This window comes from Malus domestica, chromosome 01, assembly GCF_042453785.1.
Source record: "Malus domestica chromosome 01, GDT2T_hap1".
NCBI lineage: Eukaryota > Viridiplantae > Streptophyta > Magnoliopsida > Rosales > Rosaceae > Malus > Malus domestica.
This window is the reverse complement of record NC_091661.1, coordinates 4,006,697-4,033,090: the sequence shown is the minus strand read 5'-3', so window position 1 is coordinate 4,033,090 and position 26,394 is coordinate 4,006,697. Positions and strand designations below refer to the sequence as shown.

General features: G+C 36.8%; 2 protein-coding genes across 18 annotated transcripts; one reads left to right on the top strand and one right to left on the bottom strand.

Moving 5' to 3' along the window:
- Window positions 1-238: 238 nt before the first annotated feature.
- LOC108170253 (uncharacterized) lies at window positions 239-20,147 on the top strand. Of its 17 annotated transcripts, none has more exons than XR_003773257.2 (7): window positions 239-597; window positions 786-862; window positions 963-1,028; window positions 1,830-1,913; window positions 2,085-2,169; window positions 3,629-3,706; window positions 12,490-15,676. XR_003773257.2 is itself a non-coding variant. In XM_070822400.1 (5 exons), the coding sequence occupies exons 2-5, from the start codon at window positions 812-814 to the stop codon at window positions 12,595-12,597; spliced, it is 303 nt and encodes a 100-aa protein (XP_070678501.1). In that variant the 5' UTR covers window positions 258-597; window positions 786-811; the 3' UTR covers window positions 12,598-15,676. The 17 variants fall into 17 exon arrangements, 6 of the variants coding, with proteins under 6 accessions (XP_070678501.1, XP_008369299.2, XP_070678489.1 ...); XR_003773228.2 differs by lacking the exon at window positions 12,490-15,676 and adding an exon at window positions 4,186-5,788; XR_003773236.2 differs by lacking the exon at window positions 2,085-2,169.
- On the bottom strand, window positions 5,121-10,557 carry LOC103419224 (probable LRR receptor-like serine/threonine-protein kinase At1g56140). Its single transcript, XM_029101857.2, has 18 exons — window positions 10,497-10,557; window positions 10,346-10,417; window positions 10,184-10,255; window positions 10,026-10,097; window positions 9,841-9,912; window positions 9,673-9,747; window positions 9,423-9,488; window positions 9,222-9,284; window positions 8,988-9,032; window positions 8,823-8,881; window positions 8,194-8,582; window positions 7,852-8,047; window positions 7,596-7,736; window positions 7,358-7,476; window positions 7,004-7,214; window positions 6,661-6,892; window positions 6,364-6,514; window positions 5,121-6,273 (listed from the first exon to the last, which is right to left on the bottom strand). The coding sequence occupies exons 1-18, from the start codon at window positions 10,505-10,507 to the stop codon at window positions 5,845-5,847; spliced, it is 2,475 nt and encodes an 824-aa protein (XP_028957690.2). The 5' UTR covers window positions 10,508-10,557; the 3' UTR covers window positions 5,121-5,844.
- Window positions 20,148-26,394: the final 6,247 nt, after the last annotated feature.

Below are 26,394 nucleotides of genomic sequence, written 5' to 3'. Positions count from 1 at the left end.
GAAGGGTAATTACCATATCTTTAATAATTCCTGACGACTACATTTGTTATTTAAACGTTTAGAGTGAAACTTTAATCATTCATGGCAGGGTATAAATACAGAGTGTAATATATACCCACTATCTCACTGTCTGGAAAAATTCATGAAGAAAATACGAGCATCTGTATCTTCCCTTTACAACTCATTGTTTAATATTTTATTATTATGTGGACCTAAAGCATATCACATCACATACCATTTTATTATTTTAATCCATTAGACACATGGGTAGGCTGGTCACATTCACCTATTCCGTACACCCACTACATCATTTTGAGTGTTATTGTATTATTGCAACCACAATTTACAATCTGATCTGGGTTTTCCAAGAATAAGCCTTTCTGATTAAATTATTATTTTTGATAAACCCATTTAGAGTCTGATCTGGGTTTTGCCTGGATTCCGGGGTAAAAACCTTGAAACTTCAAGGTTGGTTTAATCTGGGTTTTCCAAGTAAGGTCTGCATGAAAGTGTTGGCTGCTGCTGCTCCGCTCCCTCAACGCTCATTTTTTACACCTCGCATCGTCGATCCGATCCCCGCTCCAATCCGCCAAACAGGTTCGTCCCCCTCCCAAATCCCTAATTCGTATTGTTTATTTCTGTCCGAATTTTGATCTGATTTTTTTTTTTTTCATATTTCCAGTATATCCTTTGTTATTCATTCCTCCTCATCTCTCTGTCAGTGCTTTCACTGAAATTTTCAGTTCTTAGATCGTATTTTGTTTCTGATTTTTGTTTGCGTTCAGTGTGATTTTGTGTGAAAGAATCAAAGATGTTGGGAATTTTAAGGCAAAAAGTGGGAGCTGGAAGCTCATCAGCTATGGTACACACTCTACTTCTGCAATTTATGAACTTTCATTATATAAAACACTTGATTAATTTATTATTATGTGATTTACTGCCTAATCTTTGTGTTGGTTCAGACTTTGGGGCAGAGGATCCGCCCCGCCACGTCGGCAATGAGGGGTTTCGCATCTTCGGCGAAAGAGGTAATCTGACGCCTACCATCACCTAATCTTTGGCATATATAATCCATGCGATTGCTTAACAAAAAATTTGTGTTTTTTGCTTTTTTAGAAGATTAACTTTTGTATAAAATATAAATCTTATAAACATTCTACCCATTGTTTAGTTTAACGAATTTTGTAGTGTTAGTTCTGCACCATTCCAATTTGCCTTTGATTGGATAAATAATAGCATTGTTTAGCTAATTTGCAAATTTCCTCATATTCCTAAGTTAGCATTTTTAGTCAAAATTTTTAGATTTTATAGATTTTTCCTGTTCATGATGATAAAAATTTAGGGCTTTGATTTGTTGATGTGATTTCCACACTCTGAATTCAAATAGAAATGCAAGGATATATTAGATGTGTGAGTAAATTTTCAGTCTTCATATATTTGTTTACCCTTAACGATATGTGAATTATTGATTGATAATTTGAAAATATGTATGCTATTATTGATTAAGAAAAATTAGTTCATTAATTTTTAGTCAAAATTTTCAGTCTTCAAAATCTGCTTCAAATTTGTGATTTAATATAATTGGGCTTTAGAAAAAAATTCATGATTTTGTCTAATCCAATTGAGCGATTAGAAAAATTTTCATCAAATTTCTGGGTTCCCTGAATCTTGATGTTGAGAGAGCTTGGTTGCTTTAATTGCTAATGAAATTAGCTTCTAAACGTTCATAGTTTGCTTTTTTATTTTCGTTCTATATTTTCTTCGAGTTCTGATATATTTGTTTTTTTTGTTGTCATATATTGCCGATGCCAAAATATCATATTTACAAGGACAAAGATAGCAAGGTTCTAAATCAATTTTTTATCCTGGTTCTACTGCTGGGTTCACTATCAATAAAAGGCACATGAAATATGGTATTGATTTTAGAGCCTTTGATTTCTCAGATTGTCTTCATATATCGAATGTCATCTGAATTTAGTTGTAGTTAATTTGTCAAAGTTTGTTGTTGTTTAGCTTTTTCAAATGGCAGCCTTAGTATTTGCCCAGTATTTTTTGTGAATTCCAAACTTTGCTTATAATTGTAGGTACGTAAAAGCTGCCAATTGGATTTGTTCCCCAGATGATAATGGCATACCTATATAATGGTTGTTCTTTTGCTTTGATGTAGAAGTAAGAAAATTGTTTTGCCCCTTATGTATCCTGCTTCTTTCTGTCCGTGTGTTCTTTGTTCAAAGGTTGGTTGGTTGTTAAACTTGCTGTTGTAGAAGAGTTAATTTCTGGTAGGCAGATGATTATAGTGTTGTTCCTACTATGCATAAGGTCGTGGTAATAATATTGTGAGATTTTGTGTCTGCATAAATCCAGTAATGGTTTTGATAATCAGAAAGTAATCTCTCAACCTCTTTGTGATTATAGTTGCTTTGATGCTGTCATAGGGACTTTTATCATACTTACAAATTGATTTTGATATATCCATTTGTAGGTTTAAAATTTTTGTCAAACCCAAAAGTTACCTTGCTGGGTATATTTAAAAAGTAGTTTAAGTAATCAATATTACTATGGTAGTTTTCAAGTATATGTTAATTGGAATTAATCATTTTGGTTTTATTTTTAAAACTACATATCTGTGGTAAGGAGGGATACCTATTGAAGTTTTGAATTTCCAGTAAATCTGATCATCAGGTGTTTAAAGATTTGAATTTTTAAAGTGGTTCCACAAAACCTGCAAAGTGGTTCAACAAAACCTGCAAAGTGGTTCCACAAAAATCTGCAAAGTGGACGTTATGTTGCTTGCAGCAGTAGATTGTTTAGGGTTTAGGGTTTAGTTGAAAAAGATGTACAAAAAAAAACTAGGTAATGAGGCACTGAATTGGGTTTGAGAGTTTTGACATTATGAGAGAGGTAGGGAGTATATAGGGAGAGAGGGAGGTAGGTGATTTGCAGAAATGGAGGGTGAGAGAAAAACGGGAGAAAAGGGGTAGTACATTATATTTTGATTTTATAATTTTGGGGGTTTTGTGTTTAAACTTTTTTAGTACTTTTTTGTAGATATAGCCTACAAATGTTGGACATAATCATTACTTCCTCTTACAATTATTAAAGTTAATTATATTAACTAAAGTTGATTTGAATGTGATGATGATGGCAACCACTAACAACAAAACAACAATCTCCTTATATTAAGGAGAAAGAACCGAAAGGTGAGGAAGAAAAGAAAGGAAAGGAGGAAAGAGAGCTCTGCACATGCAAATGTCAGTGTACATGTAAAGCAGAAGTTTTACTCTTTCGTGTTGTTTATCTCGGTCTAGCTCTGGTATTTTGAGGGTCTACGAGAATACAATATACGAGTCAGGTCTCATAGCTTTCTTGCTATATGATATCATATAAATAAATGCTAGAATGCTAAATTTTAACCAAGACCATACTCACAAGCAAAATACAAATACAAAAGTCCATTTTAAAATGAAGGTTGTGATTTATCGAAAGATGTTCCGTAAACATAGGAATTATGGATATGTAGTCATATGTATTTTAGCATTATGTGATGAATAGGTTTATTTTTTCTTAAATTATTTTTCTTTGGGTAATGCATGTCGTGATCACCATAGTGATGTTTGATGTTCTTCAGGTGCTTCTTGGGGATGTTGGAGCTGGGAAATCAAGTTTGGTGTTGCGCTTTGTAAAAGAACAATTCGTTGAATTTCAGGTTTGTTCTATATCTTTCAAAGGACGCATTTTCTATTTTATCCATACCTTTACTTTTATAGTATGTTATTACAAGAATCAATTGCCACCCTTATTTGGTGGTATTATCTTTACAACACATTCAAAGCAGTGAATAAAATTGCACTTGCTATTTGTTCTGTCAACTGGACTACTAGAGTAGAACTATAGAAATATCTGGTGAAAGCAATGAAGAAATCACTATGATTGATCTGCAAAGAAGCTTTAATAAGTTACAAGAGAGTAGCAATGTAAATTGAACTGCTTATTTTATGGATCAATTCACCTACCTCTTGCTTTTTCTTTCATTTGGAGATAATTGTGTAAATGTGTGGTTTTGTGAGCGTTACTCATGTACAACGTGTGTTGTTTGAATTGCTATATTTAAGAATGTAATTGTATTCCTGTAGTATTTTCAGTTATTTTTTCTATGAATATTATTCATGGTTTGAAAACCTGCAGTAAAGCGCGGGCATTCATGCTAGTGATATCGATTCTGGAAGCATGCCGAAACAAGGCTGTTTGGCCACAATTCACAAGAATTGCTCCGCCTTTGCCCGAGCAATTCAAATTCAAACAACTCCAATTAGGCTTCCACAACATCAACAACCTTTGCGTTGATCTGTACTTCCACTACGCCAAGGGACAAGACGCCATGTCGCCCGTGGAATTCCAGGAAACTCTGATGAACCAAGTGCTTCATTCGGCTTGGTCGCACAATACTCTAACCAGCCTTAAACTCATCTGCAACTTCATAGACAGACGCGGCGACGGTGGAAAACGCAACCAAGACGAAGCTTTCTTCACGGTAACGATTTGGCTCCACCAGAACCACCCAAAAACCCTTGCCTACAATCTCGTGCCAATTTCCGGCTCCTTCGGACGTATCCTAGACCTTCCCTGCATTCTCTCGCAGGTTCTATGGGGCGAAGCTCACTTGAAATTTATTGGGAGGACAAGGGAGGAGGCAGATTCAAACAGAATGGTGAAGGTCAAGGAAAAGGACGCCAAGTCAAGGGCAAGCGAATTGTTGTTGAGGAGGAAGGCGATCCACACAGCCAACAAGGCGGCTCAGAGATACGAGCGCGACACTAATTACCGCTTCTTGCACAACTGTGTTTCGGATATTTTTGCCCAGTGCCTCAAGTCTGATATTGAAAAATTTCATCATCACAAGGACCATAACCATGACCATCATGATGATTACTGCTTGGAGATTACCCAAACGGCTACTTCTTTGCCTACCATCGCTGATCATCATATGTTGTTCGAAAACATTGCAAGGAAGGTTTTCTCGCCAGAATCATGCCTTTGAGAAGGGGATGGTAGTGTTTGTTGTATTGACCGACTAAGGCAGGAGGTTTTGTCGCCCTTGAGAAAAACTATGGCGCCAGAGGGCTGGGAACCTGCCAACCGGTGGGGTTATAGAGTGGAGTACAAGCAAGAGCAACTGGTTGCAGCCAATGAGATTGATCCTGGCTATGCTGCGCTGCTTTCGCATGACATATTAAGTTATATCAAGCATCCTGAGCTCGAGCAAGAGGCTGATGTTAAGTGGAAGAAAATGGTGGAGGTCTACTCAAAGCAGGTGAAGTTGAAGAATTGGTTAGCTGTGTGATGTTGACAACACCTTGTCGGCGGGTTTGGCTTTGGGGCTTTTGTTGCCTCAATTGAGTGACGAGCCAAGGAAGGGAAAAGTGGTCACCTAATGCAAAAACCCTCAGCTGCATTCGATACAAGGCGATGATCTTAATTCGAGGGCCGAATATATGCAGACTTTGATCAAAAGCCAGGATTGGACGACTGATTTCGGGAAGGTGTTCGATGTGATTCTAGAAGAGGCAATGAATGCGAATTTGAAGCCAGATAAGATGGTCAAGAAGGTGCTTGCCTTGCCAAATAAGATCGTCATTTTGTATGAATAAGTAGAATATACATCCATCTGCTAAGATACATTCAAATCTGGCATGCCAGTCCCCTGCCCACTACCAAAAGCCAAAGCTAAAGTACAATTACAATTAATTATTAAAATGTGTATTATAGAAAAGGAAAGGGTCCAAAACAAGTACAAGGGTGCACAAAGGGATAAAGGAGCAAGCGGAAATCATTTCCTGATATTTATCACCTTCCTTCTCTTCTAATGCCAGCGAGCAGTGATTGAGTCACGTTTACGGAAGGCGCAGGGTCAATCCAGGGAGTGTTAGCTCCACTTGCATTGCTGCCTCTCGGCTGACTGTTGAGGGGAACATTACTATCCTTGGATGCAGTTGATGGGGTATCATCCTCCGCCAATAATATTCCTGTTGAAAATGTTGTTACGTCTTTAAAATTATAATATGTCAAATAGCTTGGCTTCGACATGACCATGCCTATTTCCATGTCTCCAGAGAGCATTGCAACCACGCGTGACATAGATGGCCTCGCCATCGGTGATCCCTGCGTGCACATGAGAGCTGTTTTTATCAATCTAGTTGCTTTAGTTTCATCAAACTCTGTCAATCTCGGATCCACCAGCCCCAGAGTTTGGTCGTTTTCATGTAGAGTCCATACCTGAAAAACATTATGCCACGATCAAGGGAAAGTATAAATAAATTTTTTCACAACAATGCCTAAATGAAGCTAGGCGAATGCAATTCCTACCCATTCAAGAAGATAAATCTTTTCTGGATTCAAGTTATTGTAAGAGTTTGGTCTCCCGCTGAGGATCTCCAAAACGACGACTCCAAAACCAAACACATCGGCCTTCTCTGTCAAATGTCCAAACAATGCATACTCCGGTGCCAAATAGCCTCTGCAATGCAAGATAATCAAATGGTTGCACAATGTTGCTTGAGATCATTAGAGGCATTATTAACATGTGTTAAAATTTCATGCAAGTGTAAATGTGTGTGGCCATAATGTATGTATCCTCTGGAAAAACAATAAAGGATGGCTTACATTGTCCCTGCAACCTTGGTGCTGATGTGGGTTTTCTCGTCATCATAAAGCTTTGCTAGTCCAAAATCTGATATTTTTGGGGAGAGTTCTGCATCGAGCAAAATATTACTCGCTTTGACATCTCGATGTACAATCCTTGGCCTTGACTCCTCATGAAGGTAAGCAAGTCCTCTTGCTGTTCCCAACAATATATTGAATCGAGTAGGCCAGTCAAGGTGCAAGTTACTTGTTCCTGAAATATTAGTGAACACATCCAATCAAAAACATTTCTGAACAATTTTAGAGTGCTTGAAACTGCAGACAATGTTGTTTCCATGCAACCTAAAAGTAGATAGGTTTGTACCAAAAAGTGCCTGATCAAGGCTCTTGTTTTCAAGATACTCATAAACCAAAATGCGGTGGTTGCCTTCGATGCAGCATCCATACAATTTCACTAGATTCCGATGTTGCACAGCATATATGGTAGCAATTTCAAATACAAATTGACTCTTCCCTTGGTGAAATGCTACTGAAAGTTGCTTCAAAGCCACTACTCTCCCATCAGAAAGTGTACCCTACAATGTACCCAGAAACACAATTTAGTGCCATGAAAAGAAAGAAAAAAGAAGCTTTATTTTCTTCTCTCGCTCACTCGCTCTCTCCCCCTTTCTCTTGTCATTACTTCAAGTACATGATACTGATGTAATACGGATTTCACCTTATAAACAGGGCCATATCCTCCCTCTCCTAACTTATTTGAAGGATTAAAATCTTCGGCTGCAGCTCTCAACTCAGCATAACTGAAAGTATTTAGTCGAGGGTCTAATCCTAGAATATCTGCACATTCACGAAATAGTGACAATAGTTTTACTTTCGTAAAAGCATTATTACTTGTGTGTGTTAATGTCAGAGCAGAGAAACCTGAATTGGATACCACTAATAATATGGTCGTTTACCTTCGTCGTCCTCTTTTTCTGATGTTTTCCTCCTCATATATAGAATCGCAAATATTAATAGCAGGCTCACAACTCCAACAGGAACTGCAATACCAACTGTCAATTCAGTCCTGCTCTTCTTAGTTGGTGGAAGCCAGAAAACTGTTGGGGTAAAATGTGAGTGATAAAATAGACGAATTCTTCAGTGTCAATTAACAGCAGAAAAATACATTTAAACCACTTATAGGAAATCTCTATAAGTCAACACATACTATACCTGAAGCAGCATGGACAGCCGCTATTAGTGGGCCGTAATCACCATAATCGGGTATGCAACAAGTCCCCTTACCAGCCCAGAACAGATGAATTTCAAGATAATTCTCTGACACGCTAACATTAAATTTTCTCACAACTGCTCGGTTAACACCACCTGCCTCCTTCGATATGTCAAAGTCCTTCGTCATGCGGGTACCCTAGCAACCAAATGAAGAGGTAGGTGATAATTCTAGTCTCCTTTAAATCACTGTCTTTAGTTAATGTAGCTTAAAACATCGAAAACCTGTCCAATGAGGTGTTTACTTCAAATAAGTTAGAATTTTTATTCTATAAGCAGTCTTACCTGAATATAGATATCAAATACACGCCGTCCTAGACTTTTCCAAGTTTGCGAAGTGCGACTTTCATAAACCGTCTCTGCAAAGTGCAATGTTACAGTGTATGGCCCATTCTCAAGGCCCATGCCATAATATCTCAGTGATCCTTGGGACACTCTTGAAGTCGAGAAAAGGTATGGGGTCACATCTGTTCCGGTGACTACTGCAGTGGTATCTACCAGAAACAATGGGTTCTTCCATGTGTCATTAACCAAACCGGCATTGCTGACAGCCCATTTCTCTGTACTTGTTACATAGAATGCTGCTTGGCCAAGAGGTGAGTCGTCAGTCTCATACAATATGCCATCACCTCCCGTCAATTGTTTTCCACCACACTTGATTGAGAAGCTTGCATCTGTAAAGTTTCATGTAATACCAGAAGCTAGCCATGATTAGCGATGAAACGTCAAATTGAAGACTCATACAAATGTTATTCAGTCACAAATTTCTAACCAGTTATGCGTATTACTGAACTTATAAAAACATGCTTGCAATCTATACCCATATGTATACATAACTAGAGAAGCAATGCCTTTTCCTTTAACATGACGTTGCGTTAAAATAGTAAATGATGGGTGACATAAGAGCAGATTACATCGTGGGGTATTTCGATTGCATGGAAAATTTCTCTGGAGGCAATTCAATCCAGGAAGACTGCAAACATAGAGAACAATTATTAGTTATCCAAATAGAATCATGTAGTGGACGAGTAGTGATAGTATTGCTTGTCTAAAAACTAGTTAGAGAAACTTCAACTCACGTTATGTTTGAACTGTCAAATGTGAAGTTGTTGACCACTAAGTTCCTGCATAAAATCATTAATCAATCAACATATGAAGAACTATATCTTTATCAAATGAAATTTCCATGTACAAGATCAAAACTTAGTAGGCAAGTAGCACTGTGAAAACGAATCTCAACGATAATTTTTTGTCCAAACATATTCTGGTGATTTAAACTGTAAAATGAAGGTGAAAGATAAAAGGACACGTACAGTTGCAACCTTGTGGTCACCCACTGCGGAAAGCTTCCTGATAAAAAATTGTAAGACAAATCTCTGCAAATAACAAAATAGAATCAAAAGACACAATTATTAAGAACTTGTGTAAGATAGGATTAGAATGCTTACGATTATACACAAGCACATACATGCACTGTGCATTCTATATGACTACTTTAAGAAACGAGGACTTACATAGTCTGAAGTTGATCGCTCTTTTGGCTCGGAAGAGGTCCGGACAAACTATTGTTTCCAAGAAACCTAGCCATTTCGATTATAGTAGAAGGCACCCAGAAAAGAAAAAGAGATGAACAAACAAAAGGTCAGATGTGCACAAAATCTAGAAGGATTAGTCCAGATCTTCAATCAAAGTAGGGAATGTTAAAGATTTGATAACTTATGTATGATAAGGCAAGCAAAAGATAATATTAAGGACGGGGATTACAAGGAATCAAGATAACTCAGATTATTGAACAAAGAACTTGGGAGTTGGCCTGCCAAATTGTTGAAACTCAGATCCCTGCAACACCAACGATAAGTTGAGAGGAGCAATCAGAATGAAAGAAAACTATTGGTCTCGTTGGGACTCAAGCTTATATTTGCTGGTACGTACAGTGTCTGTAGACTTTGATATTCTCCAATATCAGATGGGATGGTACCAGTGATTAATGCGTTTCGTAGTTTTCTGTATTCCAAAATCATAAAATTTGATAAAAAGTAGATGGAGTAAGATATCAAATTTCAAAAGGAAAAAGAAGTTAGATGAAAGTATCTGGATCGATGAGAATCTTCACTTACAAATCAATCAAGCTTTTCAGATTTTTTATGAAATCAAGAGAAGAGCTCCCATTGTGTATATCACTGATATACCTACATCATTATATGCAAAATAAACTGAAATCCCGTCTTCGGAGAAAGAGAGAGAGAATTACAATTTATGAAACATTTGTACTTACAGATAGTACAATGAGGTCAGTTGAGAAAAGCTGGTTGGTATTGGGCCTTCGAAAGAGTTCCCTTGAAATTGCCTACAGAAACATATAAGAAGCTTGTGAACAAATTATCCATCTCAGGTCTGCTTTCATAAACTGCAAAAGATAAAAGGTTTCTCTACTTACAAATAAGTGAGGTTTGTCCAACTCCCTATGAAATCAGGTATCTTTCCTGAGAAAGGACTGTCCGATGCCCAGCTAAAATTCAAAAAGTTGAATTATACTAAGCTCATCCAAGAAAAGCAATCTCAAAATACGATTTAAGAGCCGTTCTTACAAGGCTCGCATGTTGGTGAGCTTGGCAAATGTTGAAGGAATTTCACCACCGAGTTCACAGCTGTCCATGAAACTGTGAAAATCATAAGGCAACTGATTAATACCCATTTCATACAATAAAGTGCAATTTTTGCTCATCCGTAAGGAATTAACATGTAATTCAAATTTGATGATTTAACGAAGCACTACGTACAAGAGGGGTGTTATTCTGTGTGCTGTGGCTTCCTTCGCTCCCCATGTTAGAGAGGGATGCCTGGTCAAAATAGAGTGTACGAATGGTGGAAACCAGCTTGACAAAGCTGAAGAGAGTGGGAATAAGTGTCGTTCCCACAGACAACGCCAAATGTTGATGCACAAAATCAGTGGGGACTTTGGTACAACAAAAAATGTTAAGTTTGTGACCTTCGCTAGATTGCTTCTGTCACTAGTGTGGATAAGTATGTAAATGGATAGGGATAGGGAAGCAAACACAAGATGTACGTGGTTCACCCAGATTGGCTACATCCACGGAGTAAAGGAGTTCTCATTAATTGTGAAGGGTTTACACAAGTACATAGGTTCAAGCTCTCCTTTAGTGAGTACAAGTGAATGATTCAGTACAAATGACATTAGGAAATATTGTTAGAGAATGATCTCTATTTATAGAAGAGAGTTTCTAGTTTCATTCTGACATTGACACGTGTCATGTTGTGATTGGCTTCTGATGTTGACACGTGTCGCGCTTTGATTGGCTTTTGATGTCGACACGTGTCGCGCTGTGATTGGCCTCCTGGTTGGAGCGAAACTCTTATGGGTCCTTGACGGTATAACGTTGACCGGTGTTCAGTATTTCAGGATTGGTCAAGTATGGTACAAACACATGCTATTGATTTGCATAACACATTTTCAAGATGAAGTTGTGTAGTGACCACCAAAGCCAAATTGCCATGCCCCTATTTCATTATGTGTTTAAGTTTAACCCCGTTGAGCCTGGTTAAGCCTATGTTCTTTGTTAATCCACACTATCACTACCAAGCCTAGTTTTAGGACCATCCATACCCTTATTCTTGAAGCATAGTAAAGCATGACTTAAAATGAACTCATTTTTTTATCAATGTATTGCATAAAGCAAGTGTGGGGGAAGTGAGAATTGAAAAGAGTATGAAAAAGAGCTCTAAAGTGTTGTTTGTTAAAAAAGGGTCCAAAACATTGAATTCGGCCCTAAGTGTTGCATGAATCTTCCCTTTGTATTTAAAAGTTGATTCTACATTCTAAAGTGAGTTCCAATTGTCTATTTCATTGCTTTGCTTGCTATCGCTTTAAGAACGTTTGTTATTCCTATCCTTTCTTTATTAGCCATTACCCCCAAGCCCTGTTACAACCCTTGACTTCAATCTTGAGTGTTGTGTATTTCAATTTGTGGAGTTCGAAATTGGTATGAGCATATGGTGTCACTGGTTCTTGCATCTAAGTAGTAGCATTCCAATCATGAGGTCATATCTAAACTTGCTTAATAACTCCAGAAAATTGCTTTCTTTGTTATAACATATGTGAGTCCTAGTCTTTCGTGTTTACATCAATCTTCTCACATATACTAGTGTAGGGTGTGTAGTCAGAAAATGTGTGTGAAAATAGAGAGTATCTTGTAAGGAATTGAGCAAATTCTCTAAGGCATGTTACTACATTCAAAACATCGTTTTAATTGGTTAATTGTGAACTAGTAAGGGGTGACTGTGATTAAGTATGTGCTAAAGTGTAAAGATGACCAAAATCTGTGGGAATGATGATTTTTAACATGTCATATTTCATTAAAAATCCCTGAGGCAAATGTTGGAAGGTCTAGGTTGTGTTTTGTTTGTTTCGTTTGTTTTGTTTTGCTCGAGGACTAGCAAAAGCTAAGTGTAGGGGAATTTGATAGGAGCATATTTATGCGACTGAGTTAGCTTGTTCTCATGCATTTATGTTGTTATTTCTTAGTTAATTATGTATTTTAAGCTATTTTCGTGTGTTTGTAGGTCCATAGGCCTTATAAAGCAATAACGTGCATTTTGGTGCATTTTGGAGCAGTTTTGGGCTTGGAATGGATAGCACATGCATGGAGCAAGGTGGATGGACCAAATTGAAGACTAAAGAGGCTAGGAATGTGTTAAAGAAAAAGAAGAATTAGTGTAAAAAGGACAAAGAGCTCAGCCATAAAGGGGTGTCACTCCACCATTCACCTTTCCATCATTGTCGTGCATCACCATTGCACTCCCTTTGGATTCCTATGTTGTGCATCATCATCCATGTTCCCTCCATTGACTCATTTGTTGCATCATTCCACCTCATTTCCTTTGTCTACCATGTGCACAATATCCTTTCACCTCATTGCACTCATTGTTTCACCACTTACTCACCTTTCCAACCATGCCATGCATAACCACCCTTGTCTCCTTCACTATTTCTGATTTCATGCATCAAAACATTGAATCATTGCACTCAATTGCTGCACATTTCTTGTCCCCTTCACCTATCAGATTTCATACAACTTTTACCTCCACTACATGCACTCATTGATGCACCATCCACCACATTTGGAATCCCATGCCATGCATCATGAGTCTTGTTGCACCTTTGACTCATTTCTGCACCATTCCACCTCCCTTTCCTTTCTCTACCATGTTCACAATCATTCATGTTCCCTAGCTGCAACTGTTGGAGATATGCCCTGAAAGTCAATCTTTGGAAGAAACCTTTCAGGACAATGTCTATATGTATGGAAAAACTCTAATACATCAAAAAGGCAAAGTCACTCATTAGGACTATCTCAATAATCGATATAGGTCCTAAAAGGTGAATCCATGGACACTGGATCGATGGAAGAAGTAATCTAATGATGTTAGACTACAAAGACCTTCTTCTCATAACCATGATGTCCAAAAGAGTTCCTGGTCATAGGATTGTCGGAGGGACACTGACAATACATAGACCAGTACATACTATGTCCCCTTCCCATGGGAAGGATGGAAAGTCTCATGCCATTCATGTAGTGACACTAAGATAAGTATGTAGGTGCTCATTATGGGAATGAGTTCACTGAACACAATCAAACGAGAGTACTTGCATGGAGGTCTACTCACATGTCAAGCAAGTAACTCTACTGGTTGGAATAATGTAAGTAATCCTTTGACCTGAGACATCATAGTTGTCTTGGAGATATGTTGCTGATCATTTGATAATGAGACGTGACCACATCTCATCTTGGATGTGTTCTATGCATTGTTGGGGTCAGTGATTTATTCTCAGAGGCATGTGAATGATCAACAAGGGATCTCTAATCCTCGTTATGAGAGGATGAATACTCTAAGATATGATTTAGGAATCTTCGGCCGAAGTATCGAGCGTAATGATGGAAAGCGTTCCTATACGACTCAATAGAATCATATAACTTGATATAATCACATTAGGGGTTTGACATTAAATATCCATACCCTAGTAATATGATTGTGAGTATTGTATTAGAGAAGGATCGAATTACATTGTAATTCCAACTGAATAGGTTCTCCGAACAAATTCTACATTAGCTTGGGTAGCCATGATATATGGTTAGATGTCACTCATGGCTTGTGGGTTCTTCTAGATGATTAAATAAGTAGTCATCAAAGAAGAAGGAGAATTGAAAGTAAGTTTTAATTCACTAAGTGATTGGATTAATACAAATCAATTGGATTGGTGCCAATCACCTCACTGCCTTGCTAATTAGAACCTAAAATGGTTGTAAACCGAAACACTCTTGTAGTGAGACAACTAAAGGATGAAGGAATAAATTAATTGGATTAATTAAGTGTTATGATTAATTAGAAAGTCTAAAGAAATCATAGAAGTGATGAAAGATCGTTTTGGACTTAAAGAAAAGTTCGGGTTCATTTGGGCCCATTAAGCCTAAACCCATTGGGCTTTTATTTAAGTATAGGATGACTTGAAATGATAAAAGCCCAAAGCCCAAACAACACAAAAGGAGCCGGCCATTGGAGAGAGAGAGAGAGTCAAGTTGTTGACTCACTTCTTAGACATTTATAAAGGAAGTTTAGTGAAATAGTTTCATTAGGGTTTTGTGTGTTCTTTTCACAAAAGAAGAAAACATCTATCTCTCTCTACACTCACACAAAGCCGGCCACCAAAGGGGATTTAGCTAATCATCTTCTCTCACTTTGGTTATTCCATTATCCATCTCACTACATTAGTGGGTGTAGATCTTTAGAGGTCTCCTACTTTGGAGACTAAAGGAGAAAGGAGCTCTAAATCTTTCAAGGTGGAGGAAGCTAGAAGGGAGGCTAGACTCAAGGAGTTCCAAGAACAAAGAGCTTGGAGGTGGTCCATCCTTGGTCTCAAGTCTAGATCAAGAGGTATAAAACTATACCCTCACTTTGTTCTTCAATATTTTCTTAGATACATCATATATGAACCTATGCTTCTTGAAGGGGATTTGCATGACTATAGCTTTGATATTATGTGATAACATGCTTCCGTTGCAAATGTATATAAATTTTGAATTGTATATGTATGCTAGTCACTAGAAATCCCACATAAATCTCATTATTTCCCTTCAGCAACACCACTCCATTTTACCCCCCTCATGCTTTGCATCATGACTTCACTTTCACCTTTGAATCATTTCAAACACCACTCAATGCACTCATTGCTGCAACACCACTCTATTTTACCCCCTATGCTTTGCATCATTACTTCATTTTTACCCTTGAATCATTGCAAACACCACCAAATTCCCTCCATTGTCGTGCACTTCCTCTATAAAAAGAAGTGTGTGTGGCAGCCATATAGTTTAGTTTTGGCTTGATCATTCATCCCCATTTCAATACAACCTTCATCCAAACACATCCATTCATCTTTATATCCATTCCTCCATACAAACAAACCTTCAAACACTCACCAACACCTTGTGCCGTAGCAAAGGAATGGAAGGAAAGTGCTTGGAAGTGCTTGCTGTCCAACTTGGATCGTTGGAGTGTTTATGTGTTTTCTTTCTTTTGTTTCTAATGTTTAAATTCATTTCCTTTCATTTTGTTGTAAATATGAGTGGCTAAACCCCTCTTGGCTAGGGGTGATTTCAAAGCCATGATTATGTGTGCAATATAATTTGATAAATTCCAGTTATGAACTCTTGAATCGTGAATGCAATTGGCTTAACTATTTGATTGATAACTTATTTGTATTTGTTAATTAAGGGTCGACACTTCATTGGCATGCATAAATCCGTTGCTAGAATATAAGGAAGTTTCACATAATCGTTACAAACTTATATTCACATGTAGTGAAGGTCGTTTATAAACGATCGCGTTATGTTCAATTCCTAGCATAAGCGACATGATGTCATAGTTGCAAGTGCTTTGTCAATGCTTATGATTTTCATTAAACGTAATGATCTTTGATTGTATCTCTATTATGATGTCATGTAGGGAACTTTTGAAGAATGTTTTGGGTTGTCGAATGATGTCATCCAATCCAATAAAACAAGGAAAATCTGAGAGTTAACTAGTGATGTCACGGTTAATTTGGAGCATTGTCGTTCATAATTCAATGAAGTAGTAACTGGAAATCAAGCTATTTGCATACATGTTATGTGTGGAAAAAAAAAAAGCCTCTAGCTATCCCATCCATCATCTTATTTCTCAAATTTGTTTTACAATCTGTCTGGTTTTTCATACTTGTTTGTTTGTTTCAACTTCATCCAAATCAAAACCCCCCTTTTAGTTTCTTGTTTCAAAGTGTTTCAAATCTGTTTTAGTTTGTGTTTTTAAGTATTTTGATTCAAGTAAAAGTCAATTTTCATCCAAAGTCATTCCTAGTGTCTAATTAAAGTTTATTTGGTTGTTTTGAGCTGTTTTGAGTATTTTAAGTTTGCTTTGAGTCTTGTGAGTCTTGTTAAGTGTTTTTAAGTTTAGTTTTATGTTTTTGAGTCAGTTTAGAGGTTATTAGCAAGCCCTCCTAATCCCTGGTCCAGAACGATCCCTACTTATACTTGTACTACAATTGTCAAAAGATGGTTAAATTTGTGTGTTAAGATAATTTTCGCATCAGTGCTCGAGTATGACACCAATTAATGTGGATGGGAATATTCTGAAGATGAAAGCCTTTCCATTCTCTCTTATGGAAAAGGCTAAAGATTGGCTCTTTGAATTAGCACCTGGAACCGTCACTTCTTGGGAAAGCATGAGGAAAGCATTCTTAGAGAAATTCTTCCGCACTTGAAGAGTCATTCTTTTGAGGAAGAGAATTAGTGGATTTCAACAAGGCCTAGGAGAATCCTTTCCATCATGTTATGAGCATTTTAAGACTTTAGTTGCACCTTGTCCGCAACATCAAATGAAAGAAGAGCTTTTAATTCAATATTTCTATGAAATACTACTTCCACATGAAAGACAAATGCTTGATGCTTCAGCAGGAGGTGCTTTGGTTGACAAAACACCAATTGCTACGAAGATATTATTTACGAGTCGAGCCTTGAATGCATAACAATACGAAGGAGTTGGAGGAAGAGATCATACATGGCAAAGTCAAGTTAATGAGGTAAGTGCAATTTCAGAACTTCAATCTCAAATGGCTAACGTCTCTACTCTTATTTCACAGGTTGTTGAAGGATCCAAGGTGCAAGGTACAGCTACTTGTGGTTTGTGCTCTATGCAAGGACATCTCACTGATCAATGTCCTCAATTGATAGAGAATGGAGGATGGGAAAGTGCCAATGTCGTAGGTTATCAAGGCCAAAATCAACCAAGGTATGACCCATTTTCTAACACCTACAATCAAGGTTGGAGAAATCATCCAAATATGAAGTGGAGGGAACCTCAACAACAAGGCGGATATAGACAGCCACCTCAGGGGCTTTATCAAAGGCTATATGCACCACCACAGCCTTCACAACAATCTTCCCAAGCAAACCCAGGTTCGTCAATGGATAATGATAAAATTCTTCAAGTACTCTTCTTTGACTCAGGGTTTACAAAATCAAGCCAAAGAGAAGGGCGAAATGAAGAAGCAATTTGGGCAGATGGCATAATTCATTAGACAATTTAGAGAACAAGGCAAACTACCTAGTTCAACCATTGTCAATCCAAATGGAGGTTTTGAAACTGCCAAGGCCATCACTTTGAGAAGTGGAAAAGAAATTGGAACCAATCCAAAAATGTCCAAACATAGCCAAAAAGAGGACGAACAGCTGCTGCTCGAAGAAGAAGAGGTGGACAAGGCCAAGGCAATGGAAGAGCAATCCTTGCCATAACCATCTAAGGCTCATATGCCACCCAATTTAGGTAATGGTGGCTCGAATTCAATTCGTTCTAGCCCTATTCCACCAAATGTGCCTTTCCCTCATAGGTTTATGCAATCTAAAAAAGAAAAGAATGAAAAAGACATCTTAGAAACCTTCAGGAAGGTACAAGTCAATATCTCGCTTCTTGATGCAATAAAGCAAGTTCCGAAGTATGCTAAGTTTTTTAAGAAGCTTTGCACAACAAAGAAACGGATTCCGGAGAAGGAGGTGGTACATGTAAGTGAAAATGTCTTTGTAGTTTTGCAAAAAAAGCTGCCACCTAACTGCAAAGATCTAGGTAGTTTCACTATCCCTTGTGTTATTGGTAATACAAGGTTTGAACATGCTATGCTAGATTTAGGTGCTTCCATTAATGTCATGCCATATTCCGTTTATGCATCTATTAATCTAGGAGAGCTTAAAATGATGGTGTCATTATTCAATTGGTTGATTGATCTAATGCATATCCGAAAGGAGTTTTGGAAGATGCTTTGGTGGAGGTAGGCCATTTGATTTTTCCCGCAGATTTTTATATGCTTAAGATGGAGGATTCAGCCCACTCTATATCATTGCCAATCTTACTTGGAAGACCTTTCATGAAAACAGCGTAAACCAAGATTGATGTGTCCAAGGGAGCGTTAACTATGGAGTTTGATGGCAATGTGATTAATTTTAATGTTTTTGAATCTATTAAGTATCCTAATGATGTTAGTTCTTGTTTTGCCATTAATGTGATTAAAAATATAGGGCAGGAACATTCAACACCTCTCAAGAAGGATGTATTTAAAACCACCATTGAAAAGGGAATTGGAGTGGATCACACGGAACAAGCCACTGCCCTTAAAAAACCCAAGGCTGAGAGCACCATCTCTGAAATTGTTGACAGTGTTGCTACTTTTGAGTCTTCATTGCAGTACATCGGTGAGCCACCTATTCCAATTCCAATTCCCATTTCAACTAATAGGTTGTTACCTTCTTTGGTTCAGGTGCCCAATCGAATCCAAGTTGGTGGGAGAGTTTACATTGACTTTAGAAAGCTCAACGCCACAATCAGGAAGGATCACTATCGCCTTCCGTTCATAGATCCAATGCATGGAAGTTTTGAGGAGCATGTCGTGAAGGATGTACCTCTCCATGCCATTGGTTCTAGTGAAGCTTAAATGGAGGTATCATCCGGCTGGAAGACGTTAAAGCAAGCGCTTCTTGGGAGGCAACCCATGTGTTCAAATAAAGAGACAATGGAATTTACGACTCCTACAACCAGATTTGCTCTCTTTTACCCTTCTCTTTATTGTTTTTACTTTGCTATGATTGTCTTTTTTGCTAGTTATCTTTTGTTGCTTTCTTGTTTAAGTTTATTTTTGAGACATTGAGGACAATGTTTGGTTTAAGTGTGTGGGGGTAAACAAATTGCTTTCCATGATTTCTCTGCGAATTTCACCAGCTATCACTACTAACGTTGTTATTCACTATTTTAAAATGTTTTCTTATGTGTCATATAAAAAAATTTTGAAAAAAAAAATCGAAATTTTTTGAGAAAATACCAAAAAAATATGTCGTTTTTGTTGCTTGTTTGTGTCTTAGGGTACCTTCCAACACAATGATGAGGATTTGGTTTTTAATTGCATGACTGTTAAAGAAAGTTACAAACATGGGTGGAAGATTGATATGCTCTTTGGTTAATACTTAGTTGTAGTTGTCATTTACGAATTCACATGTAATCACAAAGAGAAAAAAAATCAGTTTTTGTAACATGCTTGAAGGAAGAAACTAAAACTAACGCTAACAACCTTGTGAGACTTGAGCCTATTCCTTGTTTTGTAGAGATAATAATATGTGATATTCTTGTTTTCTAAAGTTGTTGCATGATCTCATTATTTCTTTGCTTGGTTGCTACTTCGAATGCTTTTTCATCATTTTAGTTCCAAATACTAGAACTCATGCCCGTTTCATTCAAAGCATAAAATTGATTGCATAACAAATAACAAGATGAAGTTGTTTAGTTACCACTAGAGCCAAAAAGCCTTATCCCTTGCATACATATTGTAGGTTTAACCCCGTTGAGCCTTATTTAGCCTATTTTCTTTGTTAGCTTGCATTATCCCTACCTAGCCTAGTATAGGAATATCCATACCCTTGTTCTTAAAGAATAGTGAAGCATGACTTATTGAGAATTCCTTTTGATCTATGATTTGCAGAAAAATAAGTGTGGGGGAAGGATTTGTTCTTTTGAATCCGGTGAAGTAGTGCTTATGTTTTATGTTTCAAAACAAAAAAGAAAAAAAAAGAGAAAAACGTTGAAAAAGAAACAGAAAAGAAAGAAGAAGAAAAAAGTTGAGAAAAGGAAAAAAAAGAGGTTGAAAAGAAGTGAGAATGAGTGCATAAGTGTTGGTTGTCGAAGAAGGGTCCAAAAATATGAATCTGACCCTAAAGTTGTACGAATCTCCCCTTTGTGTTTAAAGTTGGGTGCTGCAATCAAAAGTTGAATTCTAAGTGTTGATTTCATACTTTGCATACTATCACTTTAAGAACATTTGTTGATCCTTAACCTCTCTTTGTTAGCCAATACCTTAGCCCCATTACAACCCTTAGACTTTTATCTTGATTGTTATGTTATTCAATATGTGGAGTTTGAAATTGGTACGAGCATATGGAATCCCTGGTTCTCGCTTCTAAGTAATGGCATTCCGTTCATGAGATCATATACATGTTTGTATTAATAGAATTCAGAAAGTGCCTTCTTTGTTATAACATATGTGAGTGCTAGTCTACATGTTTACATCAATCTTCTCACATATACTAGTATAGGGAGTGTAGTTAGAAAATCTGTGTGGAAATAGAGAGTATATCCGGTGAGGAATTGCGTGAAATCTCTAAGGAATGTTACTATTTTCAAATGTTGTTTTAATTGATTAAATGCGAGCTGGTGAGTGGTTATTGTGGTTAAGTATAAGCTTAAGAGTAAGGATGGCTAAAATCTATGTGAGTAGTGATTTTTAACATGTCATGTTTCATTGGAAATCCCTGAGGCGATTGTTGGAAGGTTTAGGTTTTGTTTTGTTTTCTTTGTTTCGCTCAGGGACTAGCAAAAGCTAACTATGGGGGGATTTGATAGGAGCATATTTATGCGACTTTGTTATCTTATTTCTTTGCATTTAGTTAGTTCATTTCCATTTATTATCGTAATTTAAATTATTTTCGTATTATTGTAGGTCCAATTGGTAAAGATGACAATAAATGGCAAAATGGAGCAATTTGGAGCAGTTTTGGACTTGGATTGGATAGCATGCGTGTGGAGTAGGGGGCTGGACGTTTTTGGTGTTTTACATGTGCTAAATATGTGCTAAAATCTGGAGGAATCAAATTTGGAAGCTTAGAAGACAAGGAAAGACATAATCTTATCTTACCTTATCCATACTTATCTTATCTTATCCAATTTACCTTATCCAAACATTATCCTACTTTATCCAACATTATCTCATATTATCTCCAGTTGCAAAAGGAGTCCTTATCCTATTCTAAATACTTCCCATCTGATTCTAGGAGTCATAATCCATTCAAACACCCTAATCCTTTTTCTCCTTGGTTTATGCCGAACCCTACCCTATATATATGTATTTCTGCCGCAGCAATTAGGGGAGAAAACTTGGTGTCGCACGTTCTATTCCAAATTGGTGCCGCAACCTGCAAGAGCCAAAGGAAAATGATTGTGCCGCATCTTGTCATTCAACCATTGGAGATTTCAGAGTTCTTTTTGTCCTTGCTTAGTTTCAATGTGTATTTTAGTTTGCTTTTCAATTATGATGAACATGTGTAACTAAATTTCTTTTTAGCTAGAGGTGAATTTGAAGCCATGACCATACGTTTTATATGAATTGATTACATCTAATTATTATTTCATAAAACATGAATGCGATTTACTTATCTGTTTTATAGAGAACTTATTCTTGTAAGTTTATTAAGGATGCATACTTAGTTTGCATGCAGGGATTTGATGCTAGAATATTGATGTGGTAAAAACTAACACACAAATTAAACCCTATTAAGATAGTTGTAGTATGTGTAAGTAGGGATCGTTCTAGGCCGGGGATTAGTTAGGGATGCTAATCAATACAAATTAAACTTAAAAACTGAAAACTAGACTCAAACAACTCAAAACAAGCTAAACTGACTCAAATAACACAAAACTAAGTTAAATTGACTCAAAACAAGAACTAGAGGGTGATTTGGACGAAAATTAAACTAAAAAGACTCATAATACTAAATGGGGCTTGTTTTGACGAATTTAAAGTAAACCTAAGTACTTGCAAAAACAAACTAAAGGTAATACGAAGTTGGATGTTTTTAGGGGTGAAAGGCTAGCTAGAGGGTCCTTGTCCACACATGACACATATGCATACAAATCGATTTCCAGTTATTCTTCCTATGAACCATGAATGACAATGCCCCAAATTAATCATGAAAAGCACAAATTAACTTTCAGATTTTCCTAAGTTCATTGAACTGGACTCAGCGATGCAACCAAATTATTCTTACCAAGTTCCCTACATGAACTGCATAATAGAGATACATATAAAAAATCATTAAGTTCTATGAAAATCATAAGCATTGACAAGGCATTCATAACTATGAACTGCATGATACTCCTGCTAGGACTTAACACAATCTTGACTAGCTACCTCTACTACTTGTAAATATAAGTTCAGAACTATTAGGTGAAATTCCCTTATATTTTAGCATCAAATCCCTGCATGCAAACTAAGTGTGCACCCTTAATCAACACACAAGAACAAGTTATCAATCAAACAGATAAGTAAATTGCATTCACGATTCATGAAATCATAACTGGATGTAATCAATTCATATCACACATATGTTCATGGCTTTTAATTCTCCTTTAGCTAAAATGAATTTAGTTCCACATGTTCGCCATTAAACAAAGACAATTGAAATTAAACATTGAAAATAAAAGATAGAATACACCTAGAAATGCTCCAACAATCCAAAGGTCTTGAATGGCAGGCACGGCTCCAAGGGTCTCCTCTCCTTTCTCCTTGCAAAGTTGCGACACAATTGTATTTTTATCTCTGAATTTCTCTCTTGTGTATGTTGTGCTCTGAATGGTGCGGCATTGGTGTATATATAGGGCTAGGGCATGGCACAAAGGTTGTAGAGAAGAAGGATTTGGCATGGCAGATTCCTAAGGGGAAAGGGATAGGGTGGTTCGGCACAAATCTTCTAGAACCAAATTTTTAGGTATCCTAATCTGAAAATAATTCCCCCTTGCAGTTGGAATTTAGGTAGAATAGGATTAGGATAAGGTTAGGATAATATAAGATAAGGTTTGTTTGGATAATGTTGGATAAGATAAGGTTTGGATAATGTTCCTTCCTTTTAGCTGATTCCTTATCTTCCAAGTCTTGAATTAATTTCTCCATCTCTTCAGCACATTCCTAGCCTCTTGAACTTCAAAAATGTCCATCCACCTTGCTCCATGCATGTGCTATCCATTCTTGGCCCAAAACTGCTCAAAATTACTCCAAATTGCACTTTCTTGCCAACTTTGTCATTTGAACCTGAAAACACACGAAAATAGTTTAAAACACTCTAATAAGTAGAAATTAGCTATGTAAATGCAAGAAAACAAGCTAACTAAGTCGCATAAATATGCTCCTATAAAATATAAGGGAATTTCACCTAATCGTTATGAACTTATATTTATAGGTAGTAAAATTCACTAGTATGATTGAGTTAAGTAAATCCATAGCAGGAGTATCATGCTTTTCATAGTTACAAATGCCTTGTCAATGCATATGATTTTCACAGAACTTAATGACCTTTGATATGTGTCTCGATCATGCTTTCATAGTTAGAGAACTTGAGAAGGATAATTTGGTTGCGTCGCTGAGTCCAAATCAATGAACTTAGGAAAGTTTGAGAATTAATTAGTGCATTCACAATTAATTTGGGGCATTGTCATTCATGGTTTATAGAAAGAATAACTAGAAATCGATTTATGTGCATATTTTTCATGTGTGGAGAAGAATCCTCTAGCTAGATTTTCACCCACATTCCCTTTACAACTCAATTTGATTGCTGCTATTTACTTTTGTTTCTTAAAATTCGTAAAAAAAAATCCCCCTTAGTTTTTATTTTGTGTTAGTCTAGCTTAGTTTTCAGTTTTTAAGTTTTATTTGTGTTGATTAGCATCCCTCCTAATCCACGGCCTAGAACGATCCCTACTTACTCATACTACAATCATATTGATAGGAGCATATTTATGCGCCTTAGTTAGTTAGTTCTTATGCATTTATGTTGTGTTTTCTTAGTTAAGTTAGTCTTTTAAGCTATTTTCATGTGTTTTCAGGTTTTAGAGACAAAGTGAGCAAAAGGATGCAATTTGGAGCATTTTGGAGCAAAATTGGGCTAAAATGGAGTTCATGCACATGAAGCACAAGGGATGGACGAATTTGAGGAATTGGTGAAGCTAGGAAGGCGTTTCAAAGTTGAAGAATTGAAGATACAAAGTTTCCTAGTTGAAGAAGGAAATGACTTGAATGAAGGATTCCTAAATGAATTGGGATTCCTAATCACTAAAGGAGTCCTAATTGAAGATGGATTCCTAGATATATGAAGTTTCCTACTCAAGCAAGGTTTCCTACATGAAGAAGAAGAATTAAAGCCAAAGAATCAGCTCAAGATAAGGAGTATTATCCAAAACCTCATCCATAACCTTATCTTAGCCTATCTTATCCAATCAAACCTTATCCTATCCTATCTTATCCTTATCCTAAACTATCCACATTCCAGCCACTTAGGAGGGTTTCTAATTAGATTAGGATGCTTAAAATGGGATTTCTAGAAGACCTTATCTTATCCTACCAAGATGACACCTAGGAACCTTTCTAGAAGCCTAAAAATCTGCCTTGCATTATCTTCTAGAACCCTAGATCCTTGCCGCACCTAATACCTATTTCCCTTGGGATTTTTGGTTTCTAGAAGTCTTATCTTTTCACACTCTTTCTGCTGCACATTATCTCCCAATCCCTTTGGGTTTTTGACTTGTTTTCCTTATAGGATTGGATGTTATTATCCTATGCAATTTAGGCCTTTAAAACCTTGTCCTTTGCTACCTAGGAGATGGGATTTTCAGCTTATAAATACAAGGCCTTGCCGCACATATCACACACCACCCTCTACCAGATTTTCACTACACCATTCACCATTCATACCTCTTGTGCCGTGAGTTTGCAAGGAGAAGAAGGAAGACAACTTGGAGCCGTGCATGCCATTCAAGGAGCTTGGATTGTGGAGCGTTTCTAGGTGTTTTCTATCTTTATGTCAATGTTTAAATTTATTTGTCTTTGTGTATTTGCGAACATGAGGAACTAATTTCTTTATAGTTAGAGGGGAATTCAAAGCCATGATCATATGTTTTATATGACTTGATTTCTTCCAATTATGATTTCATGAATCGCGAATGTGGTTTACTTATCTATTTGATTGATAACATGTTTATGTATGTTGATTGAGGGTCGACACTTAGTTTGCATGCATGAATTTGATGCTAGAGTATAAGGGAATTTCACCTAATCGTTATTAACTTATATTCATAAGTAGTAAAAGTCGCTAGTCACGATTGTGTTAAGTAAATCCTAGGCAAGAGTAACATGCGTATCCCATAGTGATGAATGCCTCGTCAATGCTTATGATTTCCATTGAACTTAATGATCTTTGATATGTGTCTCTATCATGCGTATTCCATAGTTAGGGTCCTTGATAAGAATAATTTGGTTGTAATGCGTATCCCATTCAATTCAATGAATCTAGGGAAATCTGAGAGTTAATTGGTCAATCTAGTTAATTTGGGGCATTGTCATTCATGGTTCGTTGAAAGAGTAATTGGAGATCGAGTCGTATGCATATGTTTCATGTGTGGAGAAGGAACCTTCTAACTAGCCTTTCCCCATTCTATTTCATCAAAATCGTTTTCATTAAAGTTTGTTTTTAAAGTTTTTGTTTTAAAAGTTAAATTCGTCCAAAATCAATCCCCATTTACTTAGTTGAGTCATAGTAGTTAGAAATCACTTTAGTTTATGTTTTTAAGTGTCTTAGGTCAAGATAAAACCAATTTTCGTCCAAGATTGAGTCTAGTGTTCAAAACTGCCCAGATTGTGGTTTTAAGGCAGTTTTGAGTGTTTTTGGGCTGTTTTGAGTCTTTTGGTTTGTTTTGGTGTTTTAAAGTTTAGTTTTGCATTCTTTGAGTTTACTTTAGTGTTTTAAACTTGTTTTTACGTATTTGAGTCCGTTTTCAAGTGATTTTGCAATCCCTCCTAATCCCCGGTTTAGAACGATCCCTACTTACATACTTTGCTACAATTGATAAAAAGAGGGTTAATTTGAGTGTCAACATAATTTTCACATCACATATAAATTATAGGGTTTAATTTGTGTGTTAGTTTCTACCATATCAGTTGCCAAGGATTAGTAAAATTGCTAATCACTCAGTTTTTTGTTTATTTGTCCTTTGGTATTTAATTTAGTTTTATTTCTTTGATTTCAGGTACTAGAGAAGCAAGACATGGCCATTGCTAATCTTCAAGCTCAAATG

Excerpts from the sequence above, each read along its gene's own strand:
- LOC108170253 (XM_008371075.4), top strand. The coding sequence starts at position 504 with ATGAAAGTGTTGGCTGCTGCTGCTCCGCTCCCTCAACGCTCATTTTTT. Across the intron at positions 598-803 it reads CGCTCCAATCCGCCAAACAG|AATCAAAGATGTTGGGAATT; the intron begins GTTCGTCCCCCT and ends TTTGTGTGAAAG. Across the intron at positions 1,029-3,628 it reads TCGCATCTTCGGCGAAAGAG|GTGCTTCTTGGGGATGTTGG; the intron begins GTAATCTGACGC and ends GATGTTCTTCAG.
- LOC103419224 (XM_029101857.2), bottom strand. Across the intron at positions 9,913-10,025 it reads CTGAAAAGCTTGATTGATTT|AAAACTACGAAACGCATTAA; the intron begins GTAAGTGAAGAT and ends TTTGGAATACAG. Across the intron at positions 9,285-9,422 it reads AGCGATCAACTTCAGACTAT|AGATTTGTCTTACAATTTTT; the intron begins GTAAGTCCTCGT and ends TGTTATTTGCAG.